The sequence below is a fragment of the Tiliqua scincoides genome, chromosome 6 (genome assembly GCF_035046505.1).
Source record: "Tiliqua scincoides isolate rTilSci1 chromosome 6, rTilSci1.hap2, whole genome shotgun sequence".
Lineage (NCBI taxonomy): Eukaryota > Metazoa > Chordata > Lepidosauria > Squamata > Scincidae > Tiliqua > Tiliqua scincoides.
In genome coordinates, this window is record NC_089826.1 from 80,200,102 (window position 1) to 80,220,528 (window position 20,427).

The 20,427-nt window shown below is 41.7% G+C and overlaps 1 protein-coding gene across 1 annotated transcript; it reads left to right on the top strand.

Moving 5' to 3' along the window:
* The first annotated feature begins 831 nt into the window (after window positions 1-831).
* On the top strand, window positions 832-19,876 carry LOC136656085 (uncharacterized). Its single transcript, XM_066632926.1, has 2 exons — window positions 832-5,185; window positions 19,370-19,876. Exons 1-2 carry the CDS (start codon window positions 832-834, stop codon window positions 19,477-19,479), a joined length of 4,464 nt encoding a protein of 1,487 aa, XP_066489023.1. The 3' UTR covers window positions 19,480-19,876.
* Window positions 19,877-20,427: the final 551 nt, after the last annotated feature.

A 20,427-nucleotide genomic window follows, 5' to 3' on the forward strand; every position in this document is an offset into this window, starting at 1 on the left:
AGTTATTTGTGTGATGGGAGGGTACAGTGAGGGGGAATTTTTTGAACCGCAGTTTAATTGAAACCGTAGATACTGGATTCATTGATATGGAGAGGACACCTGTATTTATATAACATATTTCCAAATGTAAATCTGCTCAAGACAATTTAACAACATAAACATAGGTTATGATCTCCGTGAAATAATGTGATGCTCACTGTTATGTAGTTAGGAGTACTGAATGGAAATTAGAAAAAAAATTTTATCTGAGAACCCAACTTGCTAATATTTTTGTTTCCTTTTTTTCCTCCTTGTTGTACATAACTTGCTAGTAGAGTCACTAATTTGTACATGTTTTCCTTTAGAATGCATATACAAAACTGGAATGGATTTTCTGTAATTCCCAGATATGACAGTTTTGGTACCTTATCACAATTTAACTGTAATTTATGTTTTTGTTTTGATCTGCTTTTTGTTTTCAGTTCAAGTACAGCAGCTGGTGCAAAATCAGAGGAAGCAACTAAATTGGAAAGAGAAAACTCTGCCTTAAACAAGGTTTTGGACGCGTTATGCTCATATCATTGGCATCAGATTTTAGCTATGTTGAAATTTTTAATCCAAGACCCATGTATCCCTACGCTTTGCGATTGCCAGTTGTCCCAAATCCTATATCCTGAAACAGCTGAAGATTGTGTGCACGTTCCAGTCTGCAGTTGTGATGGCTACATGTCAATGAAAAGGTGCTGTTTACAAAATCAAAGACCAAATAGTTGTTTATCACCTCTGTCTGTCTATGTGAAAGACTCAGATTCTTTGTCATGCCAGTCTGTGGCTGTTGGATATTTTAACGCAATGGTGAACAAAGGGATTGCGGTGCCTTGCAATCTTCATAGGTGCAGCTCTCAACAACTACAACAGTGCAAGCTCCATTCTGCAAGAGCAGCACTTTGTGCACATCTCTTTTCAGCAGGGCAAAAGCTTAACAAAGCTTGCAGAGGCCGCAGCCCTTCTCCACCTCCATTATCACCTGTGGAAGCTGATGAAAACGACTTTTTGGAGGAGTCAGTTGAAGGATCTCTAGCCTTAGATAACCGACTTGAAATGAATGCTAACCAGCCTCCGTCCCTCATGCCAGCTGAAAGAAGTTGTTCCATATGTGAACATAAAGATAAAATATCTTTTGCAGAAGCATCTGGTAACTTGGATGAAACTTGTCTACATGCAAATCAAGAAAATAGCCTTATTTCTGATAAACTTGAAAAAGTTGAAAATGCTGCCGCATTTCAAAATTTAATGGATCGAATCAATGAGAAATTAAAATCGATAGAAACTACTGACGTTGCAACTCTTGCAAAGTTATCCAAGAGTGATGGGAGAACAGAAGATATTAAGCTACGGAGCTTTATAACCTCTTTATTAAACAACGCTAAGGCAAATGATTATAATATTATGGAGCTATTGAGCCAACATGATAAAGAAGTGGAAAATAAAATTATCCAAACCAGATATCGCAAGCGGCAAGAAACCTTGTTGGCAATGCACAATTCTCCCAATTCATCAGTGTTTCGACGACAGTCTCTGCAAATCAAGCGAGAACTTGCTAGTCTTGATGAGACATTTATAAGAAAAAAGGCAAGTTCAGAAAGAAATATAAAAAAGCCTGCAAAAAATGACAAATTATCGCCAAATAAAACTGACAATCAAAGTACATTAAAAGATCTCACTTTGCAAAATCATGAAAATAAAGAGAGATTGTTTTCTCCCATTAAATCAAAATCTTTGCCAATTGGTCAAGAAGAGTCCCCAGAACTACCTCTGAATAATTTAGAAAGTAATTCTTGTTTTGTGGCACTTTCAGAAACCAACTCTACAACAGCCCAAACCAACCTGGCTAGAATGCATGGAAATTGTGGAGTTGAATTATATATGGATCAGGTCCCCATGAAGGGAGATGAGAGAATGACGGATTGGACCAAACATTACGCCCCTTCTGTGTGGTACTCCATGTATGTAAACAATTTTTTATTTCAAAAACCCTCAAAGGCAAGAAACCCTTCTGACTGCGTGGAAAGGCAGAGAAAAAATACTCCAGCCAAAACATGTAGCAATGAAGATGTAAATAAGATGGTAAGAAAATCAAATCTGCATGTTGTTGTAGAGCGTTTGGAAGATACCATTAATATGGCCCAAAAGACTAATAAATCGTTGTTGAAGAGCTATAAAATATCAAGCAAACTGAAAGAGATTCACAAGTGCGATACCAACCACAATTCTAAAAATGGCCTTCTTATTAGTATGAGTGAAAGTGGAAGTAACAGACAGTATGTTCTATCACAGACTCATACTCTATGTAGCAATAATAGTAAGAAGGGCTGCATATCAATGAAAGAAAATGAAGCATCTACTGAAGGCTATAAAAGCCTCTTGAAACCATCATCCTTGAATTCAACTGTATTGACTTCCAATAATGAGGATTTACAAGCAGGTTCTGATGCTGGGGATAGTTCACCAGTTCTAAATTACACTAGTCCCATAAAACTTATGTTCCTTTCAGAGATTAACAGTAGCGAAGGAATCAAATACACCCTAACATCTGTAAATGATTCTGCAAAATTAAACATTGACCTTTACTCAGTTCCAGATAAAACAAATGTGCTATTCGAAAAGCAGTTGGAAGCAAGGGATCATGATAAAAACCTTGCATTTGAGGAATGTGGCAATGGTGATAGTGAAAATAATTGTAAAACTGAAGTGAATTCTGTCTTTCCTGCAATAATTGCTAATGAAACAAATATTGATGAGCGTAAGCCAAATGAAGAACCCATAGAACAAAGTGGCAGTGGTACCTCCTTGAAAAGAAAACCTGGGCGACCCAAGAAAATTGGTCCTCAGGTAGTGAAACAAGTGAAGCGGCCAATTGGGCGACCTCCAAAGCCTAAGGTGGATGTAGCTGAAAATGCCAACTGTCCAAGTGATTCCATTAGTAGTGGGAGAAGTGCCAACTCTGTTGCTGATGGTCTAGAGGAGAGCATTAACAAAAATATTATTGTGACTGTTGTCTTTGGAAGGTCGAGAAGGACTAAGAGATGCGTTTCGGAAGGTAGCCTAAATGTAATTGGCCTGGTACCAGGCCCACACAGTTACTGTGATTCTGTACGTGAATCTGCACAAGTGAAGCAGAACTTGGAAACCAGAAACAGTTTGCCAAAAAGCACAGCTATGCAAAATTCTGCCACAGAAAATAAGCCCTCTGCATCTGGCTATGAGTATATTAGACCGCTAGAGAGCAGCCCAGTGCTACAGTCCCACTGCAGCAATATAGTAAGACCAAACCATAAGCCTTTAAATGTGATTAGAAAACCTGGTAGACCAGCAAAAGTAAAAATTTCTGGCATATCAGTGACTGTTAATCAGATTTCATCTCAGGAAAGAAAAGTGAGTATTAGCAGCTGCCTGCCTCCTTTAGAACAAGCGACTGTGTTAGAAAAGGACGTATCATCCAGGGAGAATGATAATCAATGCAATAAGGGGGATAATACTCAGTGCTTTCAGAATGACAGAAGTGAGGGTTGTTTGAGTCAGAAGATGGCAACAACCTCAAAAAAGCATGAACTCCCTTTGAGGCAATCTGTTAGAGACAGAAGACCATCACTGCCTTTCTTACATTCAGTAGCATCTTCTAGCTCATTATCTTGTAGAAGTGCCTTTCTACACAAATCTTATAAACTCTGCTTGAAAAAAGCTAAAGGTAAAAAAATAAGGCATCATTCAGCCTCATCACCATCGGTAAAGGAAAATTCAGAAAATGGGAAAAAAAGGGCTGAGAATAATTTATTCAGCATTGTTAATGAAATACCGTTGAATCCCATGGTTTCATCCAGGCCTTCACTTAGGTGGTGGGATCCTTCCATTTCTAATGATTCCCTGTTAAAAGAACTAAATAATAGATACGAACAGATAACAAATACCTGGCTGCATGTGAGTGGTGATGAGTTTGAGAAATGTCTGTATGACGAAGACTGTCATGGTGAACAAGACTGCAGCATTGAAGTATCAAACCCTCTGGACTCCTGCATTTTAGAGCTTGAAAACTCTCCCATAAAAATGCTTTTCCAGAAGAAATGTAATATAAGCGAACTGTGCACATGGTTTATGCAAACAACAGAAACACAGTCACTCTCACTAGTGAGAAAGGCAAATGCTCGCAATCCTTTTGAAGTAATTAATACACGGCAGTTTAAAATGGGAACAAGACAATCTGATTGTAGTAATAATCCTTTCCGAAAGCACTTTAAAAAGTTTGCACTATCCACACCTTCAAAATCAGCAGGAAAGCTACAAATTCTCCATAACATAGTCCGATCTCAAGTCTTAAAGAAGAAACACAACTTCACATTAGCCAAGTATAAAAGAACCAGATTTGAGAATTTACAGCATGATCGGTGGCGGCAATTTAAAAAACTCTATAATCATGGAACACGCGACTGGAAATCGAAAAACTTGCGATTCTTCTGCCAAAGCCAGCGCTTTGCTAATGTAAGTAGGAACATGAACAACAAACTATGTGTGCTCCAGGGAAGTGGCATTGGGCAGTCGCCCACAATTCTGGTGGAATCTCATAAATTAACTTCGTTGGCTGGAACTGATGTTGGAGATGCAATTTTTCAGCAGAACACACAATTGTCTGACTTCAGCACACAGTCGGCGCACTCCAGCCAGAAAAATACTCTGAAAGCACAGAGCTCTGTTGAATTTGGTGAAGGTGCATGGAGAAACACAACCTTTAAGGATTGTAGAATATTTCTGAAGAAAATCAATCCTATAGAAGAGCAACATTCCTTCAAGAAAAACACTGTTATTTGCACTCCAGAATCGGTTGACCTTAGTACCGGTAACATCTGCTTTCAGGAGAAACGGCCTCATACTTTACGGTCCCATTCTGCTAAGCAAAATGCGTCTGTGAAGTGTGAGGTTTCTCAAGGAACCAACATTCCCAGCCTGGTGAAAGGGCCGCATATCGAACAAGACAACAAGAAATCAAGCAAACGTGTCACTTTTGATGATGGCCCTACTGAGGAGCCTAAAAAAATGAATAAGAAAAGGAGGACACAGTGCAAGCCTGCTGACCTGAACTTTAGGAAAAGGAATAAGAGGCCATTATGCAGCGCTGGTCAAGTAGCAAGTTGTTACTCAAAGTATCAGCTAGGTAAGTTTTATCTCATCTTCCTCTCACCCCTCTCCAAAATCTTACTAACATGACATTAAAATGAAATAATTCAAGGCAAATACTCATACAGAAAAAAACATTTTAAGAAGTTGATAGCTGACTTTCAGACTATATACTAAATGCTTCAGTAACCTTTTTCTGTGCAAGCTAGACTTTCCCATTTATTATAGAATGTCTTTAGGCATTCTGAGCAGAGTCCAGGACAAATTTGGCATACACTAGTTCCATGTCAGGTAAAAGCGCATAATTGACATGACATACGGTCTGATGTGTCTGTGGAACATAGGCTTCTTCCACAGATCCACTGGATTGGGAGCTGTTGATGTACTCCCTGTGGTTGGAGCCTCCTAGCCAGCACCTGTGCGCATGGTTGCCAGCAATGGATTGGACGTGTATATGAAACGCCAAATACATGATTGATGAGGTCACCCAGTCATCTGTTTGGATGCAGCTATGTCATTTTTTCCTCCTCTGTCAGTGATTAGCATTATGAAAACATAGCAGTGATCAGGCATGCACATTTTTGAGAACAGTGATGCGCACACAGCATACTGCTTTGTGTGGGGATACATAAAGCACACCAAAGAAGATAGTGTTTAACTATAGTGTACCCCCAGTATCTGCAGATCCGGCATCTATGGATTTGACTTAGCACAGATGCTGTGGATACTGGGGGAAAGCTACTTCTGGTTTGACAAGGAAACCGGAAGTGGCAGTGAATTCACATATCTACTAATTCGTGTATTAGTAACGGATCTTCCACAGATAAAAAATGGTAGACTGTACATTTAGTGGCAAATTTCAAGTTATTCCAAATTCCATGTGTGCCTAGGGGGGAAAGCGATGGGATGCACCTTTTTTGCAAAATTATGCTAATTTTGGGAGGAGGAGCTAAATTTGGGAGGAGGAGTTGTCCATCTACTTCTGGCTGAAAACTGAATGCTTTTTATTTATTTTAAATGTCACACCCTGCCTTGTTCCTTTAGGTTAACAAGGCTGTTTGGTAATTTAAAACTGCAGTACAGAAATGTAATTTTGCTGTATTGTTCAGTATATGAAACAAAAGATTAATGGTGTGCAGCTGATTCTTTTTTTTTATTTCTCTTCCTCCAAAGAATAAAAGTGCTATCTAAAACTATTGTGCAGGAGTGGGAGAGAAGGTGTGTCAGGCTTTCTGGAGGGCTTTGTTTTGCATGTGCCCTTTGAGTGCACGGGATCTGAACTGCATTCAAAAAATAACTGTCTGTGTGGCATGAGGTCATCATCATAAAACAAGGTGGCTATCTAGCTATTTATCTTTTTTTCTGATGAATATAGAAAGAGCTCTCTCATGGCTGCTGTTCTTCTTTCTAGGTTAGAGTTGCCAGACTGAACCCAGAAACCCTGCCTGTTTAGATACCTCAAAGCACCAGCAGGATGTCAGCTGTTGTACATTTTGGCCCTTTTCTTCCATTGATTCCATGGCCCACGTTCTTCCTCTACCTACTGTAACAAGCACAACTGGGGCTTTACTATTTCATAAAGGCAAGGGAAGAGTAGCAAAGGGACCAGTGGAGAAATGGAAGGGGATATGTTGAGGCAACATACTTTCTTACTGCCTCCGAACATTTAAAGGGACAGGGAGGAACTCCTGGTTGTGGTCTGGCAACTTTAAGAGTATGTATTCTTTAAGGTGGGAAAAAAATTCAGATTGCATTGAGAGAAAAAAACCCCCAGATATATTAACATTGGCAACAAGTGGTCCTTGCTATGATTTAGCAACTTACATCATGTTTTTAAGGGGGAAAAAAACCTGATAACTTTTTCATAGTGTTTCATTATTTCACTTTAGACTTCTGTTGTGATATTTTCTGTTTTTTCTTTGTTGTTCATAGTTTCCCATACTTACTGGCACTTTTTTAAAAGGGGTCAGAGCTCACTGGGTAGCTCCAGATGCAAGGCAGACAGCCTTTCAAGTATGCTTCTGTTTGCAATCCAGATTGTCACCATATCATTAGAGTCCATCTGCTCGCTTCCAATGGCTGCAAGAAAGTGCAACTTCAATACCCATTTCTGTCTGTAGATCTGATTCTTGCATGCACAAAATGTGTGTGTGTGTGTGTGTGTGTGTGTGTGTATGTGTGTATATATATATATATATATATATATATATATATATATATATATATATATATATATATATCATTAGTTTGACACCTAATAGCACAATATAGAGTGTAAATTTTGTGTTATTAAAATTCTTTTCTCAAAGCAAGCTTTGTTTAGGAAGGGAGTGTCCTCTCCTATGTCTTTCAGTTGCATATATTCCTCTGAAATATGGATTTCTGGCCAGTCCATTGGCTCAACCCAACTAGTGGCTACTCTTATAAATGATTAACAGGCTTATGTAGTATAGTGTGCATGCCAAAGGCAACATTTGGAAATTTTATTTAAGGAAATGTTCAGCCCAATCCTAACCAAGCTTCCTGCTGTGTGATACAGTAGTACTGAAACTGCTGCTGCTGTATCCTGTATGGGCAGGGAGCCAGCTGGAGGTATCCCCAAGGTAAGGGAACATTTGTTTCCTTATCCCGTGTCAAGCACCAGCAGCCACTATGGGTCTACTGGGATCCCCACCACCTAAATCGCTGGTGCAGAATCAAATAGCCCCATGTAGGGCTTTCAGGTGCAGGAGACCTTCTCTGTTGCCCCTGCCCCATCCTGGACCTGAATCACCCTTCTCCCCATTACCCAAAACATCCTCTCCCGCCACCCAGCATTGGACTTACCGATTGGCAGGCGTTGCTCTGATGCCAATGGAGACCTGGCAACCCATGCCTCTCCACCAATGACACTGGCCACCACATGGTCATAACACATTTGTGACAGCAGCACAAGTCAGTTTAGGATTGGGCTACCCATTTGACTAATCATATTGCATTTTAGTCGGTTAATAGATGAATGAATTAATGGCTCAGCCCTGTGCAGCCATATCACTGCTGGAACTACTGTTCTGGTGGCATTTTATGCTTTACAGTGTTGTGCTGCTACAGTAGCAGACAGTGGGGAGGACCCTGTGTGGGGTGGTGGCAGAGCCTCACCGATGCCATAAGTAAGTGGGGTGGGCAGAATGGGCTGGGAGGTGTGTTGGAGGCAGGTGACTTGCAGAGGTTGCTATCCTCTCCAGTGCTAGCTTAGGGCCCAATCCTATCCAATTTTCCAGTGCTGGTGCAATTGTTCCAGTGGGGTGTGTGCTGGATTATGTGGTGGAGGGGCAGTCACTGGGGCTTCCTCAAGGTATGGGAACATATGTTGCCTTACCACAGGGCTGCATTGTGGCTACACTGGAACTGGAAAATTGAATAGGGTTGGGCCCTTACGTGACTCCTTTGTCTCCTTGAATTTGTGCCAGTTAAAGAGTTGGCACAGGTTTGAGGAGATCCATTAGTGGTTGTGGGGCTTATAGAGGGGTAAAGGAAATACTTTCCCTTCGCAAGCCTTCCAGTTGCACCCCCCCCCCCACCACCATAACATGTAGCATAGCTTGTTTTGGTGTGGCTGCATGCAATGCCTGGGAAGAGGATAGAATTGGGCTTTAAATGTGCATACAGACATTCTAGATTCGTAATAAATAATGAGCGTCTTGAAAAAGATTAGGCAAATTTTCCAAAAAGGTTGAAGAAGAAAATGTTTTGAGAACTGAAAGCATTGGGTCACACACTAAACCAGTTCATATGTGACACCAAATCACCATTTAGTGTTAGGTGTGCAAACAAGCACAAGCTTTCCAAAGAAGTTTTAAAGCATTTTTTGTTTGTCTAGAACTAATCAAAGCCTGCTGTTTTCTATTCAAATCCTACTTTGATATTCTTTATAATATTTGTATATAGCTCTTCAACATAAGAGTTCTCAAAGCAGTTGACAAAGCAAAAGGAATGAGAAGATTACTTCCTGCCCAAGAAAGGGCTCACCATCTATTGTGGTTTCATTAACCAACTCTTCTTTGGGTAAACCACAGTTCGTGTTTGAGGAAAAACAGGAGACTTCTCTTCTAAACTGTGAATGGAAACTTAATGCTCCCTTGAAAAGGGATTGCTCACTGAAAGGAAGGGAAGTGCTCAAGGCCAGGGTGCATCAAATAACTACTTCTTAAACGTTGTCAGTAAATAGTGTCAAACTTGTTTCTCTCTCTTTCCTTTCTTGTTTGAAAGCAACAAGGAACTATATGAAGTTAAACCCATAAATCCAAAGCTATAGAACTTCTCTCCATGGAGGTTCATTCATATTCATAAAGAACATTTATGGAGCTCATTTTAGCATTCTCTTTCCAACAGTAGCCACCAGATGCAACACTCTTCCCCCTAAACAACTGCACACCTTAAACTTCCATTCTGTGACCTGCTTGCTGTAGGTTGTCCTCTTGCAAGGAGAGATGGACCGGAGTATTAAATATCCTGACCTTCTCCACAAAGACTCTGAAGCAGCTGAAGGAAAATTAAAAATACATATTAACAACCAATAGTATGTCTTTTCACCTCCTGCCACTGGGCGTGATTGTTTCTCTAATGTGAGTTTGGCTCTCCACAAATCCCTGCTCACAAAGTTGGCAAGCTTCATCAGTCCTTCCCACCATCCCTCACAATGTTGCTACTGGCCCATTTACTGTGCGAAATAGCATCTCCTTTGCTGGTGGTCCCATCTCCTGCGCCTTCCGGTTGCCCAATCAGCTGATATTGCTTTGGTGGTAAGCTTGCCACTTGTAGACCCTTCAGTGTTGCATCAACATAAATGGCATATGCTTGATTAATCTGATTGAGGGCACAATCTTAACCGAGTCTACTCAGAAGTAAGTCCTATTTTGTTCAGTGGGGCTTACTCTCAGGAAAGTGTGGTTAGGATTGCAGCCTCAATATTTTAACTGGGGGCCAGAGCTTTTAATTGAGTTGATTAATGTTGCAGCCTTGTCATAATCACCTTTCTTTGAAAAAAGCCAACTTAACTGACCTATACTGGTAACATTACTATAGTCATGATAAGGCATTTGAAAAGGAAAATCAATCAGTGCTTTTAACATTCAGTCGTGCTTTGCTCTTGAACCTTAAATTGTCACCCAAATCTTGACCTTACTCAAATTTACCCCACCTCCCACTTAATGGTAAATCTGAAAAAATGGCTCTGATCTCAAGTTCTCCCAGTGTTTCTTAAATTGGTTGGAAATATATAGGTGCCCTAACAGTCCTGATGATCCTTTTTTGTGAAAAACAGGGATGATGAATGAAGTTCTAGAACAAATGGCTAAAGCAAGTACAAGTAACTAATATTAACAAGTGTGCCACAACCATAAATGGTAATTTAAAATTATTTGCTATACTCTTGTCACTTTTCCTAAGTAGCTCACTGTATATCTGGCTGGGGCGGGGAGACATGCTACAAAATTATAAGTACTACCACTTTGATGGTCCATTTGGATCACATTGATGAGATACAAGTCAAAAATTGAAGCTGTCCTACACTGATTTCAAATAGTGGTATACCCTGCCCACTATTGTCTACTCTGACCATGCTGTCCAAGTTCTCTGACTGATCTCTCTATCCTGCCCAGTCCAGCAACCTGTATCCTTTTAACTAGAGAGACCAAGAATTGAATTTAGGACCTTAATACATGCAACATACTGTTCACTGTAGCACTGAGCTCTCCAGAGTGCATAGTTTTCGTTCCTACACCTAAAAGAGAGCAAACCATAGCATCTTATAGAATCATAAAATCATTGAGTTGGAAGGGACCTAATAGATCTAGTCCAACCCCCTGCCTTAGACAGGAAATCCTCTTACAGCATCTCCAACAAGTGTTTGTTGAGCATCTGCTTGATCTTAATGTCTTTTTCCCCATAATTGGGTTAGAAAATTCCTAAGCTGCAAAGCAAATCCCTGTAATGGGTTTGTTCCTGTGTAGTATGTGTAGGCTCGAACAGTGGTACAGGCATAATTTTAGAAGAAGCTGTGATTGTCACACAAGCTCTATTTTGTCTGAATCTTTTGAAATAAATTGAGCTCATGCATTCTCAGAAAGTTCAGTTTTGATGCCTTCTCTAATTAAAAATCTATATAGCAGTATGAACCATAATAAAAATGAGTCAGGGCTCTTTCCAAAAATAGCCCATTAATTCCAAAATTAATGACTCTTAACATTTTTATAAGGTCCATAAATCTTTTGCAGACACATCCTGATGTATCTGGCTTTGATGTTAATATAACACCCTTGCAGTACTGGTGTAATCTTGCAATTTGTGAAATGCCACTACAGCAGTAGGTATACCCCATCTTAGACCAGTGCTTCTCAAACTTTTTAGAAAAGGGACCCACTTTTTAGAATGACAGTCTGTCAGGTCCCACCAGAAGTGATGTCATTAACCTGGAACAGATGTCATGGCCGGAAGCGACATCAAGTAGGAACATTTTTAGCGCCCCCATACAAAAAAATCTACCGTATTTATCGGCGTATAACACGCACTTTTTCCCCCTGAAAATAGGGGGCAAATGATGTATGCGTGTTATACGGCGATGTCTCTTTAAGGGATCCCGTTCCCAATAGTGCCTAGCGGCGGCACAGCGTCGTGACGTGATGTCAGCGCTGCGCCCGCCGCATATTATCACAGCCGCTGGCAGCTGATGAATATGGTAAGTGGAGACCCTTTCTTTGGGGAGGGGAGGGGGAGGGATTGAGGTGAGGTGGCATAAGTAATGCTTTGGATGGTGAAGAAGATGAGCTGATTTATGAAGATAGTAGCAGTGAAAGCAGCAGTGTTCATTGCGATTTTGAAGATAGCAGTGAAGATGAAGAGTTTCTTGGTTTCCCAGATAGTGATTTCTGAGTAAACTTTTGTAAAAACAAAATATCCAAGTTTCTTTTGTTAAAACAGTTGCTTTTACTGTCCTTTTACATTATTTACCTTATATGTGGTAATAATATTAATAAAAAAAAGTTCTGAGCTACCCTTATTTTTTTCCTGAAATTTCCCTCTTAAAATGAAGATGCGTGTTATACGCCTGTGCGTGTTATACGCCGATAAATACGGTAATCTAATTAATTAAATTAAAAGTTTACAATAAGTATAAGTTTAACAATATATTTAAAATAAAGAAGAACCCTCCTAACCTTCCCAAACATCCCAAAGGCTGCAATCCTAACCGCACCTACCCAAGAGTAAGTCCCTTTTGTTTGTTTTTATTTTATTATATTAAAAACAAATACAATTTTAAAAAAAAAAGATATTACCGGTTGTGTGGCAAATGCGGAAATCACAAACATTTATTTGTTCTACTACAAAATCATACAAAAAAAATAGTTATTAATTCTTAAGCAATCTATACTTATTAGAAAATACATTTTCAACACACACACACACACAAACATCAAGGAGTAAGTCCCATTGACTGCCATTGTTAAAAGCAGGTGCAGGAACTCACAACTTGTTAATCTTTTATTTATTTATTTATTTATTTATTTATTTTTAAACTGCACTTTGAGGAGTTTTGCAGCCTCAACTGGCCCCCCTTTTGGCAACTGGCAACCAACCTTTATATTTTGCAGCCATGGAGCACCTCCCCTCCTAAAAAAAAAAAAATTCTTCCTCATAGGGATTTGAACCCTCCACAGACCAGCACTTTAACGCTTGAGCCATAGGAACTCTTAGACTCAAAGTGTTTGGAACTAATACTTGAGGCGCTGATGTCCACCAGCTGGGCTCAAGACCTTATATATTAGTTATGAGCTCTTTGACTACAGGCTTTCCTATAGCCCAATGGAGAGAGTGCTGGGCTGTGGAGCACAAGGTCAGAGGTTCAAATCCCTCCCTAGCCCGCAGTTAAAAAAAAAAAAAAGTGGAGCATGAGGTCAGAGGTTCGAATCCCTCCCTCAGTGAAAGGGGAAAAAATGTGCAGGAACATTGTTCTGGTGCGTTCTATTACAAAAAAAGCCCTGGTTAAAAGCGTATACATAGTAGCCTGTTAAAAATACAGATCTGTCACATTTCCTCAAATGCAGTTGTGTACCTTGGTAGCATCAAGTTTAATATATTAAAAATAAAATACACATTGAAATGAATGACGACCCACCTGAAATTGGCTCACGACCCACAGTTTGAGAATCACTGTCTTAGACATTTATTCACTGGTAAAAGATCAGGTTTCTGTAAGAGGTCATCTGTTGCATTCGTCATTAGACCTGGATTGCATTGTATGCCACCATGGGCATGCCACCAAAACCAGGATCCTCTTGGAAAATTATCCCCTTCAGCTGTTCTAGAAGAAATTGCAATGTCATCACATAATGAGTATGCCCATATTTGTGGCATTCAGTTATGCCACAATTTGAATTGGGGGGGGGGGGAATTTACCATGTGGTAACAATGTGTCATATTCCTAGATGTTATGGCAAGGGGGGGAGAACTCTACATGGATGCTGAGTTTAGTTGCATCTCCATAGTGAATGCATCACATAGCCCAGCTCAAGCTTTTTGTTGACTGTAAAAGGAAATTGTAATAGATTCCTGTATGTCTACCATGGTAGTAGGTTCCCTGCTGCCCTGCAGCTTTCCTCTGCCATTACAGGCGGCCCACGTTATCAGCGGGGGTTCTGTTTCCGGAACCCCCACAAATCAGGAAATCCGTGGATGTTCAAATTCACAGATTTCGGAGGTCCCTTGAATCCCCCAGAGGCAAGGGGAGCTGTGATCCCCCTCACCTCCGGAGGGTTTTCTGAGCCCCGCATAGACCACTCACATCCGCCCGCAGCTTCTCCTGGCGCTAGAATGGCCATTTAGAATGGCCGCTTCCTCGGGCCTCAGAATGTCTTATAAGGCATTAAAATGTATCTTCCAGTTTTACAGAAAAATGGAAGTAGCATTTTTTGGTGACATTGAATAGAACAATGTTTGGTGTTTTTTGGCCTACATTGCCATTCTGAGGCCTGCAGAGGCAGCTGGTGGTCACGCGCTGCCTCTCCGGGGCTCAGAATTTCCTCTGCCCACCCACAGGTTTGAGTGGACCCACAGATAAGGAAATCTTCAGGTTCCAAATCTGCGCGTAACACAAGCAGACCTGTATTTTAAAAAAATATTTTTTCTAACTGGTCTTGTCCCCCACTCTCTTCAAAGAGTCTCAGCAGTGTCTTGATTGATATGTCTTCTTTATCTGGTGACAATTTCTGTTACGTTCCTGTCTCCTGAAATTTGGATTTTGAACACTTAAAATGTAAAATAATTGTATGTAAAATAACGATGCAACGAAATTGCAGATAATAGCATTCTGGCCAGTGGTTAACGTTGGAGCTGTGGCCAACACTGTTGAACTGGAATGACAGTGGGAGAGTGGTCCTAAGCTCGTGAGGTGGCTTCTTCATTTTGCCTTCTTTGCTGTTCAGCAATGCCTGACATCACGTAAAGCCCAATTCTACAAACCAAGGAGCACTGCACAGATGTTCAGCATCTAGCACAGTGCTCTCTGCACCATGCAGCATTACACGGTGGCATCACAAATGGAGCAAATGTGTAGCGCCAGGCAGAAAGCAGTTTATTGCGACAGTGCCAACCACTACAGGCCAGGCCAGAGTTCAAATCTGTTGCAGAGTCCAGAACTAGGAACAGCTGTGAAGAGTTAGGAGTCCACTTCATGCTCTCTACGAAGGGCCTCAAGTCCTCAAGGAGACAGCTTCATTGGTATATCTATGCTATGGTATTGATTTCAGCAAGACTGTTACTTTTATAATCACCCATCCTGCTTACCAAACACAGTGTGCAGTGGCAGGATAGGTGTGTTGGGGTTCTCCCGCACCCCAGCTTACCAGGGCAGGGGCCCCAGAAGGTAGAGAGCAGCAGCCAGGGCCCCATACTGGGTCAATGGACACCAGGGGTGGGGCCAGGAATGCCTAAGGGCCAGCAGCTGCCAGCAGGTGCTCCTTTTCAATCCCTCAGGCAGGAAGGGGAGAGGCAAGAGGAAGCAGGAAGCCCCATAAGAGGTGGGAGGCTGGTGATGACAGGCAGAGCAGAAAGAAAGGGGGAGGCTGTGCAGTTGGCAGCTCCTGACCAGGATGCGGGTGCCTTAACTCCCTCCCCCTGAAGCAAGTCTGAAGCTTCTTGCTGGGGCATGCCTGCCTCAAACAAGGTGTTACATGCTGCAACTATCCATCATTCTTTAATTAATTGGTGCTGCACTGATGAACTGCATCAGAATGTCTCCAGCTGTACATTTTGTACCTACCTCTCCACTCTTATGATATTCATCCCTTTCTGCAAAGGCACTAGTAGCCATGGAGATGAGGCTCTCATCTGCCATTGATTCCTCTTTCAGCTATGGTTTTGCTTGTTTTTAACATTCCCCCCCAGCAGTGTTTAGTTCTAATATCAAGGTGCCATATAAGCACCAGCTGAGTATTTATTTTGTAGTCCTGACCATTACTACCAATGCATTTAAAACCACCTTTAAAAAAAAGGCTGATTTGTAGTGCCTGTTGCAATTACAGTGATCGTTATTAGAAAAAAGACATCATGAAAGGTGAATCAGTTCACAGTCATCATGCAACTTATTTATTGGTCCTAACAACTATGGGCCCAGTCCTGTCCAATTTTCCAGGACTGGTGTAGCTGTGCCAATGGGGTGTGCAGTGCATCCTGTGGTGGGGAGGCAGTCACAGAGGCCTCCTCAAGGTATGGGAACATTTGTTCCCTTACCCCAGGGCTGCATTTTGGTTGCACCAGAGCTGGAAAGTTGGATAGGATTGGCCCTATGTTTTTTATGCTGAGGATAAAAAGCTCTGCTCGATCAGACCAAACTTCCAATGAGTCCCACTTCCCACAATGACCATCCAGGTGCCTTGGAAGCTCAGAAGCAGGACTTAAAGGCCGAGGTGACATCAGGGACTGGACAGGCCAGGCACTGCCTGAGGGGTCCACCAGGTCAAACGGACCCTTGACCCAATCTAGTCCAAATTCTATTTCCAGTAGGGACCAACTAGGTGCCTCTGGAAAATCCAGAAGTAGAACACACAGCCAAATAGCCCTTCTCCTGCTGTTGCTTCTCAGCAACTGGTATGCAATGGCATTCTGCTTCTGAATCTGGAACAGCAGTTTTCAGCCAATGTGCCACAGCCCGTTGGTGTGCTGCAAAAGGTCTGCAAGTGTGCTGTGGGAGTGTGGAGCACAGTGGTTCAAAATTGCTGAAAAAACTCTTCTGGGTTCTGTGGCTCTGTTTGTACAGCAACTGTAGCAATGAATTGTCTCTCCTCTTCCTCCTCCACTAGCCGGCAGAGGAGGAACAACAACAGACAATTGGTTACTACAGATAGTTGCCCTCGAAACAGTCACAGAACCCAGAGGAATCTTCTGGAAGCTGGATGTGACATCACAAGAGTCGAAGCCCATAGAGGTCAGTGTGCTGTAAGAAGAAAAAGATTGAAAATTGCTGATCTTGGAAGTAGCACATAGCACTCGTGACTAGTAGCCATTGATAGTACCTCGTGAACTTGTCCAATCCCATCTCAAGGCCATTGGGTCATCGTATCTTGAGGCAGCAAATGCCATAAATTGTGTGAAGCAATACTTGTTTTTCCTCAGGCTGCTGCAAATGTCTTAAGTTCTAGTAGTATGAAAAACACTTCAAAATGGATATTTCCTCCAAGTTCTTTAAACATTACACCAGTTCCTGGGTATATTTGGGGTGCCGATTCAAAAAATAGCATCCGTTTTGCCGTGTCACATCTAGTTTTGGAGACACCGCATAGCCTCTTAAGTGAATGGTTCAAGCAGCTTCCTCATGAAGCTACCCCAAATTCATATCAAACCACCATAAAGTTTGGGAAAAACTTTTCTGACCCTCAGTTTTGTAGACCTGTGTAATCTTCTTTCATATCCTGCTGCCTTAATTGTCTCTCTTTTTCTGAATTTAGAAAGGTCCGTTAGCCGTTCCTTATAGGAAGGGCATGTCAGCCTCCCCTAGGTTCTTTTGCTTCTTCCTCAGCAAATCTTGGTTTGTTTTTTTTCGTGGATGCTTGATGTTCTGTCTTTGATCTTGCTTTCCATCAATTTATGCAGAACAGACTTTAAATTAATTCTCCTATGATTTCTTGGATCTTACTTGATGCTATGTCAACTACTTTGCAATCCTCTTTTAAAGATCCTGGTAACCCCCCCCTCCCCAATTACAAACTTTTGTTGGAATATCAGCAATTTCCCAATTGCATTGGGGGGGGGGGAGCAAGCACTATCAAGTAGATGCCACCTGGCCCTGATGTTGCTGCTGTTTAATTTATCAGGAAGCTCTAGAACTTCATTTCTTGTCACCTCTATTTGATTCATTTCTTCAGCCTCTTTGACAGGCATGAGTATCTGTCCAGTGGCATAGCTAGAAAGGGTGCAAAGCACTAAGTTTTGCAGGGAGCCTACCGCAGCATGCAAGGGTCCCCTTCCCCTCCCCTTCGAAGCCAGGCGAATGCCTCTGCTTTGCTCCCAGAATGACTCCAAAGAGGTGGAAGGACTGCTTGCACATTGTGGTGGGGCTCCCGGCAAAACTTAGTGCTTTGCACCCCCCCTCTAGCTATGCCACGGTATCTGTCCTATCTATTCCTCAACACAGATGGAAATAATTTCTTCGTTTCTCTCCTATTTCCCTATTTTCTTTATTGCCTTTGTCATTTAATGGTCCAACTGGCTCCCTGGCAGTTTTCCATATTTTGTCATATTGGAAGAAATGCTTATTTTTGCCCTGTTTCTGGCCATATGCTCCTCAAATTCTTTTTTTCTTTGTCTTAAAATCAGCTCTAAATACCAGAATTCCTTTTTCTTTTTATCATTTGTCTTACACTTCCATTTATCCATTCCATTATTGATTGGATAACACTTCCATACCAATAGGACATGCGCTGCATCCTGTGTTGGGGGGCAGTCATGGAGGCCTCCTCAAGGTAAAGGATCATTTGTTCCCTTGCGTTGTGGCTGCATTGTGGTTGCATTGTTGCTGGGCAGCTGGATAGGATCAGGCCCTAAGTTGTTCAAACACTGCCACAGCCTAACACCACCATTCTGAAAGGATCAGGTGTTTTTTCAGAGCCCACATCTGTTGTGAGGTCATGTTAAGAAGTGGGTCATCTTTACTGTCACATTGTGATGGGTGTGGTGGAGCACTGTCTGATCAAGCCAGGCCTCCAGGGAAGTGAGATCACGCTCTAGAGCCCAACTCAAGGGCACAGAAGATTCTGAGTGTGTCAGTCTAGATTAGAGGCAGCATGTAGTTGCTAATCCATCCGAGCTCCTGCCCCGAACACTTTCATAAGCCTCAGCTTTGCCCTGTGCCCTTGCCCCAGATTTTGAAGAGATCTTCAAGTGAACAAACTCTGGAGCGGATTCTGCAGGAACAAATTCACATTTTGCTCCAGGGTGAAACCAACGTATAAATCCTGCTTGATGTTCTAATTTTAGAATTTGGGGCTTTTCAATATTTGGAAACAGGCCACAGAGGGCAAGTAAGAGAAGAAAAGTTTAGCTGGAAATATTGGGGAAAGGTAAAAACGAGTGGGTTGTGAGTGCTTGCACATCTCACATGGCGGCAGTGCTTTTCAAAGGACTCAAGTGGGGAGGCTCTGCCTCACCTGCCACCCCACCCACCCCATGTCCCTGTTGCCTGCAGCTTTCTGTTCTGTCTTCTATGAGACATAGCCATATTTACATACAGCATAAGTGAGATTGAGAGGTGCTTTTTAGTGTCATGATCTAAACATTTAAGGAAGAACGGTTTTAACTTACGCAGGCACCTCTCATTGGTAATTTAGGCAGGACAATAGCTCTTGAAGGCAGCCTGTCATGATGACTCTTGTCCCTTTGTGAATCACTGGCAGAGGAATACTGCTCAGAAAAAATGGCCTGCAGTCCAAGGAAAGTGAAGCACACAAATATGATTTGCAATGGGAAAGTGCACGCTTAACTCCACCCATTAAAATTACTAGATCTTAAAACTGCTTTGCTGAATTGTGCTTTTGTTTTTTTAGAATAGTATTTGACTAGAGTTTTTTAACAATAAAAATGATTTAAAAGATCACTCTCATTTTATTACTGCAAATCGTCTGTCACATTTGTGATTGGGGGGGGGGAAATAGGCGTGAAGGCCAAGTTCTAATTGCGTCCTCCTTTTTTGCAGGGCCTCTTAAACCTGTTGGGCTGCCTTTGCTGGGTGGATTTCCAAGCAGAGCTGTCGAATACTCCATGATCCCATTTCAGTTGCCTCTTCATGGAAGCTCACAAGTCTAGCGGCCAAACCCATGAACTCTCGAGATGAGTCCATCTGTCACCTGGTCCTCAATTAAGCATGCGATACTGTGAATGATTGTCAAAACAGAGCAAGTCACTGCTGTGAGAGCTTTAAAACTGCTTCAAAGAGCTAGACACTAACATTCTCTCCAGGGGCTGTATTTGCTGCCCAGCGTGTGCCTCCTGGGTGAAGAACTATTTCTGATGTTCAGGCACAGTCCACCAGGAAACAGTTTTGAGCGATTGGGACCATTCAGATGTGATGAAGCATCTTAACATGCATGCCAAAGTCTCTTAAGAATGGTTAGCCATAATTCAGTTGTGATGCCCAGATGTTGCATGAGTAGCAAACTGGCTTGGAGAGGTGGTGATTTTTTTTTCTCTAATGCATAGTAAAACAGAGTTGTTGTCTAACTGTTTTTCTGTGATGTTTTGCATGCATCTTAAGAGATGGGTCTTCAGAGGCACATCTATGTTGTTGTTGCTGTTTTGTTTTTTTTAAAGAATATTGGGAACAACCCTGCAGAAAATATTTGAAATAGCAACTTCAAAAACGATCTCTCTGGTGTAGCTGAGATTTGCTCTAACTAACCCTTATCTAATTTTATGTATATTTCTTTCCTTTTTGTTGAGATTAGCTTTTTTTGTCTGTGAAGCTTCATTACAATTGTCCCTTTTGGAAAGACTGAAGGGGGTCTTCTACTGGATTCTCTGGACTTGCATTGTTTCTGGACCTTGGACAGACTTACAGGAATGCCATGGTGGAAGCTATGGGCTTAACCTAGATAACGTGGAGGATTTTGGCATGCTTAGAGAATCAGTGGAGAAAATGAATGTGTTTTAAGAGTCACTAAGGTTAGTGTTCTTTGAGCCCTTATGTTTCACAGTGTTGGGTGGATTTCCCCCAACCTAGGATTCTGTTCTGCTTTAATTACATAAGGGGACCCA

What these genes read in the sequence shown, in the direction of transcription:
- LOC136656085 (XM_066632926.1), top strand. Translation starts at nt 832, where the DNA reads ATGGTGAACAAAGGGATTGCGGTGCCTTGCAATCTTCATAGGTGCAGC. An exon ending in TTACTCAAAGTATCAGCTAG is followed by an intron (nt 5,186 to 19,369) that starts GTAAGTTTTATC and finishes CCTTTTTTGCAG; the next exon opens with GGCCTCTTAAACCTGTTGGG.